We start from the raw sequence: 6,372 nt of genomic DNA, 5'->3' as shown, positions 1-6,372 counted from the left end.
ACCCTGTCTCTACTGAAAATACAAAAATCAGCCGGGCGTACTGGCGGGCGGGTGCCTGTAATCCCAGCTACTTGGGAGGCTGAGGCAGGAGAACCTCTTGAACCCAGGCGGCAGAGGTTGCAGTGAGCCGAGGTTGTGCCACTGCACTCCAGCCTGGGCAACAGAGTGAGACTCTGTCTCAAAAGAAAAGAAACAACAAAAAACACTTGACTGACCATCACCTGATGGTTGCCTGACATTCCTGGTTGGTGGGGGGGGGTCTCTCCTGGCCTGCTCCTATCTGCCTATCTACTATAATACAACTAAGCCCAGTAGTAGAGGAAATCCTTTATTTTGTTAAAATAGGGCCACTGGGTAGAGGTTGTTGCTTTGCACATTTGAAGATTTATCAACATAATACCAAGAACAAACCACGAAGGAAAAAGTGGTAAATCCAAACATAAAAGTGTTTAAAAGTTTATTAAATATTTTATTACACATCTACATTGCCTAAGGTTTCTATAACACACATCTTACATTGGAATGATCTGTTTCTTGTTTTTATTTTCTACCAAAAAAAAAAAAAAAGGACGTTAAAATTAAGTATAGAAATGGTGGAACTTTGGGATTTCCTGTCCAGAGTTATCTATGAGTCAGGTTTTATTCCAGCTGATTCAACATGGCAGATTAAATGTGAAAAGTAAAATGGTGGGCTCCCTTAGGCAGCAGCTCTTACTTCTTTCCTGGTTACCTCTGCCTACATAGATAATTGATCAAGAAAGATGTTTACACCCCCACACATATTCTAGATAGTTTTGGTCATAAAGTCACAAGTTTCCATATCTGCACAATTTTTAAAATATGGAACTACACATTTGCACAAAATCTTTGTTTGGGAGTAGGGAGTAGGCCAGGCAGTGGAGAAGAAACTGACACCAACTTCCCCGAGAGCTTCCAAAGTAAGAAAGCATCGCTTTTTCCTTCATCAACTCCTGGTTGCATGGGGAAAATGCAGCAAGTGAGGCACACCAAGCATAGACACAAAAATCGGAACACAACTGTAAGGTAGCCAGGTTGGCAACGGTAAAATGTCTGCTACAGCCGCACATTTACAATCAGTTTGGTGATGTTTCCAACACAGGCTGGGGGATTGAGTTTCCCCCATATAAGGCAATGACAAGGATTTCAAATGGACCAAACATTTTATATTAGTGTCAACAGCATTAACACAGCTTCATCTGGCAGAGGAGACGCAACCAAGAATATCTGCATTATTTACTCCAGAGACATTGCCTGACACCATCTGTTCTCTGTCACCCCCCACCCACCAATGTGGCGCTTTCCTAGCGCACCCTTGCCCAGCTCTGTGAACCCCTCAGTTATGTATTTTGGCTCAAGAATTTCAAATCCCCATGTTTTCCTGAATAAAGAGATTTGGAAAGTTCATTTCAACAGAGTGATTGGTAACACAGAAGATCTCTTAATGCCGGTATTATTAGTTGCCCAGCTGCAAAGATGATTTGTTGTGTTTACCTTTATTCTAGGATTGAATACAATGCTTTCGCTATACAATGTGGTGGCTGGGGGATGGTGAGGTGGAGGGGACAGAGGGATTGGGCTAGATTACACAGCATAGAAAATCAATACTCTTACACTCTAGGGTCTGTGAACTGGTTGAAGGCCACAGAAGTTAATAAGAAAGCCAACTAACTAGCAGTAGGAAATAGGTTGCGCAAAGAAAAAACAAATTTCTGAAACACCTGCAAACCACATATGATGTCTATATTTGTGTCTAGCTGATTTGTATACAAACATTGACCTTTCTGGAGATAAACTGTCCCCCTCTGAAAATCACGGTAACACTATTAGTAAGTCAAGGCCAAAACAAGAGCCAACAGTCATGACAGTACTATATTTCATCTATATGGCCGGGAAAGGGGAATTAAAATGAGGCCCTTCAAGAGAGAAAACCCCAATAACTTGTCATTAAAAATAAAAGTGACCGATTTGTACAAGAGTAGTTCAAAATTTATTTATAAATTTGTTTAAAAGAATATAAGACTTTTTTTCTTTTGTGAATATTTGTACCGCAGATTAAGAAAGTAGGGATTAAAATCTAAAAAGACCCCCAAAGCTTTCCAAAACCTGATCTGAGAATTAGATAAGAATGTGTCACTTAGAAAGACAAGCCTAATGCTAGCATTAGGGATAGCATTAGGAGATATACCTAACGTAAGTGACGAGTTAATGGGTGCAGCACAACAACACGGCACATGTACACATACATAACAAACCTGCACGTTGTGCACATGTACCCTACAACTTAAAGTATAATAAAAAACGAAAAAAAAATTTCATAAAGAAAAAAAGGAATTCATGGGGCAGAAAATGTAACGGGTTCTGGAAACAGAGACTTGAAAGTCCAGAAATGAGCTATAAATAAACTGCTGCTAAAAAAAAAAAAAAAAAAAAAGATAAGCCTGTAGCACCCGTAGCTCTGATTAACCTGAAAGCATCAAGTGACTTCCTCTTTTTCTACCTTACCAACATTAATTATACTTCCAATTAGAAAAATATTGTAGCATTTCCCTGGCAGTAGAGATTACATGAGTTCAGTAATCAGCTCCTCCAAACATGCATAAATGAGGACAGGGAGAAGCCAGTCACTCCTGACTGCACCATCAAGTGTGTGGGCAGTTGAAATCAAGGTAAAAACAGTGAAGCTGAACAAAATCACATTAAGAAAAACCATCTCATGAGGCTTTTCGAGGTCAGTTGATGAAGGCCAGATAGGAGTCAATATTTTCTCATATACCCTGGAAGAAAAAGAAAACGAAAATTACCACAAGCGGCAAAATAAAATTCAAAGCCTTTGTAGTCAAAAATGAAGTTCCTGCAAAGAACGCTCTTACTGCATCAAGCTAAAATGACCATTTTTTAAAATTAACAACTTAAATGACCATCGAAACTATTTTCTTTCAAGTCACACTACATTTGATTCCCAAAATAGTCTTGGTCAATAATGTAATGGTTTGTCAAGTGATGTCTTATTGGCTTTGTTCTTAGACTAACAGAGGTCACAAATAATATAGTTAGAAAATGTTGTCACCCAACTCCACAGTTACAGCAAGGACAGGATGAACACATGTAGAACAGAGCAATTTAAATGGAAATGTCTCAAGTAGGGTTACACTGTATTATGCAGGAGAAAGATGACTTCTAAGAGGACCTTGAGGTAGGGAGATAGACTAATGAGTCTCCACTCACACCATGTGCAAGAGATCTCCACCAGGCCTTCTGCAGTGCTGGGTCACGTTATGTATGGAATACACACTATTGCTGTTTCTTCTAACAGTTCGGGAAATTAAAATCTCAGGTTGCCTCATTGGTCATAGGAAATGCTGAACTGCCCTTGAAGATACAGGATTAAGAGTTTCCACAGCATCCCAAAGAGCCTCACCTGCTATATCAGAGGAAATATCATTTAAAGGGATTTTTTTAAGTGACCCAACTTAGGTGCCTCAAAAAAGCTAATAGAGGACCCTAGAAAAATCAAAATGTATTTTTTTACATACAAAAGCAATTATTGAAAAATAAATGTATATGTTAAGAAATATGAGAAGACTGATTTAAATTAACAATGATTAAAAAATAAAAATCAGTCTACCTAACATACACACTTATTGGAGGCCTACTGCTTAAGTGTCTATATGACATTTCAAGAAGCCGCTGCTTCTTTCCATGGCTTGGTTTCATCATAATTTCTACCTTCTTCCTTTTTTTCTCTGGCTCTGATTTTTTACTGGTTCTGATATTTCCTCCAAGCTTCTGTAAATTGAGGCATAACTTTCCTCTTTCATTCCTTGGAGAAGCTCAGTCCTCATCTATCAGTCTTTAAATGGTGACATATCCTTAATTTAATAGTAATTCTAATATATTAATATAAGTTGTTAATCTATATATTAATTGCATCCACTTGTTATTTGCAAAACATGTCCTAAATAAAAGTTTAATTTATGTCCTCTCTTCTTACTTTTGTATGATATTCTTTTATGAACAGATGTTTTAAAATTTAATGTAGGTACAGTTACTTTTTTGTTTTTTTTTTCTTGGTTTATACCTTGGGTCTTACAAAATCCTTTCTCAGCTCTATTTTATAAATAGCCTGTCTTATTTTCTAAAATGTAGAAGTCTTCCTTCCTATTTAGAAGCTTTAATCCACTTAGAAATGTTATGAATTATGTCGGGACCTAATTCCATATAAGTACTCAATGGTCCCAACAGCATTTGTTGAATGGTCTGTTTTCCCCCAGTGATGTGCTCTACCCCTTCTGTCATACAAAAAAATTTAAAAATTCAGAAATGTTGGGTGTGCTGGTGCCAATTGCATACCGCACTAAATACACAATTAAGTTCCCATCTATACTTCTTTACCTTTAGGAGTGAATTGGTTACTCTTGGTTCTTTGCTTTGATTATGATTTAGTTGAATGTATAACTTATTTGAGAGCTTATTCCTATCTATTAACAAGGTATAACTCTTCATTTATTTATTCCACAGTATCTTTCTACACAATTTTAGAATTTTTTCTTTTTTTTTTTTTTTTGAGAAGGAGTCTCGCTCTGCCACCCAGGCTGGAGTGTAGTGTAGCCATCTCAGCTCACTGCAAGCTCCGCCTCCTGGGTTCATGCCATTCTCCTGCCTCAGCCTCCCAAAGTGCTGGGATTACAGGTGTGAACCACCGTGCCCGGCCAATTTTAGAATTTTTTTAAAAGCGTCATGCATATCTTTGGTTTGATCTTTTAATTAGGTTTATTTATTCCTAATATGTAGAAATGTAGTTTTTACATATTGATCTTACATCTACCAACATTGCCAAGCGTTTTTTCCTTCTAATAATTTGAATGTAAATTCTTTTGGATTTTTTATGTAAATAATTGTATCATCTGTGATTTAAAAAGGGTTTTTCCCCCTTTTCAATCTTTATATCTCTTATTTAACAGAAATGTTTTTAATTTTTTTATTATTATACAGTTTTGATCCCTTTATGAGGCAAAGAAATTTCCCTTCTATTCCTAGTTTGCTAGAAGATTTTACCATGAGTATTGTCATTTAGTAAATGCTTTTTCTGTACTCATTGAGATGGTCATATGGAGTTTCTTTTATAATTTATGAGGTGGATTATCTCAGTAGGTTTTTTGTTTTGTTTGCAATAAGCCAAGCTTGCAATTCTGGAATAAATCCTATCTCATCAGGACATGTTATGCTTTTTCATATTTATCCTGTCAAAATCTTGTGATTGTTTTGAATCTATGTTTATAAGTGATACTGAGTCTATTTTTTTCTATACAGTCTTTGCCTAATTTTAAATCAAAGTCACATTTACCTGCTTAATCATTTTGAATAATACTTCCTTCTTTTTAATCAGAAAAACTTTCTAGACATTTGAAATAATTTATTCCTTGAATTTAATAGAATTTTGCTCTAATATGTATAGGCCTGGTCTTTGTTTAATGGGAAGACAGTAAGACATTGCTGTTGACAGTGTTTGTATCACTTTGCAGGTCCACCAGTGATGTGTAAAGTACCCTTTTCCCCACAGCCTTGCCGACAGAGTATATCGTCAATCTTTTAGGGTTCTTTCTGCCAAATAATTGATAAGAAACGGCATTTTGGTCTAATTCTTTTTCAAGTCTGCTTGGTTGTCTTTCATTGTCTCCTATTTTTTGCTCATTATTTCAAATCCAATTTTTATTTCATCAAATGTTTTTTAAATTCAGTATCTAATCATTTTAGCACCTGAAATCATCTGGCCCTCAGTCTGTCTGTTGTGTTTGTGATGTTGAATCACAACCACTTGTTTCCTTGCGTGTGCGGTAAGTTCCAGTTATTGTTTTATGCCTGGGATACGTCAGTGAACACAACAATCCAATGGCCCCGCCCTTGTAGAACATGGAACATACATCAGTCACCACAGGAAGAGGTGAAGAGTAAACAGTCAACAAAACGTACAAGGAAATTTTGTTTTAAAAGTATGTTAGTTCTCTTTCTACGACAGCTGCCGGGGGGAGCCCTGTAAGCCGTGCCGCGCGTCCTGCCCGTCTGTCCCCGCAGGTAGTCGCCCGCCACAGCCGCGCCATGACCACCCAGCAGATCGTCCTCCAGGGCCCGGGGCCGTGGGGCTTCCGCCTCGTGGGCGGCAAGGACTTCGAGCAGCCTCTCGCCATTTCCCGGGTCACTCCTGGAAGCAAGGCGGCTCTAGCTAATTTATGTATCGGAGATGTAATCACAGCCATTGATGGGGAAAATACTAGCAATATGACGCACTTGGAAGCTCAGAACAGAATCAAAGGCTGCACAGACAACATGACGCTCACTGTCGCCAGATCTGAA

At 37.9% G+C, this 6,372-nt stretch overlaps 1 protein-coding gene across 1 annotated transcript in view; it reads right to left on the bottom strand.

Moving 5' to 3' along the window:
• Positions 1 to 1,985: 1,985 nt before the first annotated feature.
• EPSTI1 (epithelial stromal interaction 1 (breast)) overlaps positions 1,986 to 6,372 on the bottom strand; it is a 116,755-nt gene continuing 112,368 nt past the window's right edge. The window contains exons 11-12 of the mRNA XM_011940372.1: positions 2,460 to 2,795; positions 1,986 to 2,169 (exon numbers count right to left, since the gene is read on the bottom strand). Of these exons, the coding sequence (XP_011795762.1) occupies positions 2,787 to 2,795 (9 nt within the window). The 3' untranslated portion in view covers positions 1,986 to 2,169; positions 2,460 to 2,786. The remainder of the gene's footprint in view (positions 2,170 to 2,459; positions 2,796 to 6,372) is intronic.

Source organism: Colobus angolensis, unplaced genomic scaffold (assembly GCF_000951035.1).
Source record: "Colobus angolensis palliatus isolate OR3802 unplaced genomic scaffold, Cang.pa_1.0 Scaffold101, whole genome shotgun sequence".
In the NCBI taxonomy this organism is placed as follows: Eukaryota; Metazoa; Chordata; class Mammalia; order Primates; family Cercopithecidae; genus Colobus; species Colobus angolensis.
This window is presented reverse-complemented; position numbering and strand designations above follow the sequence as displayed.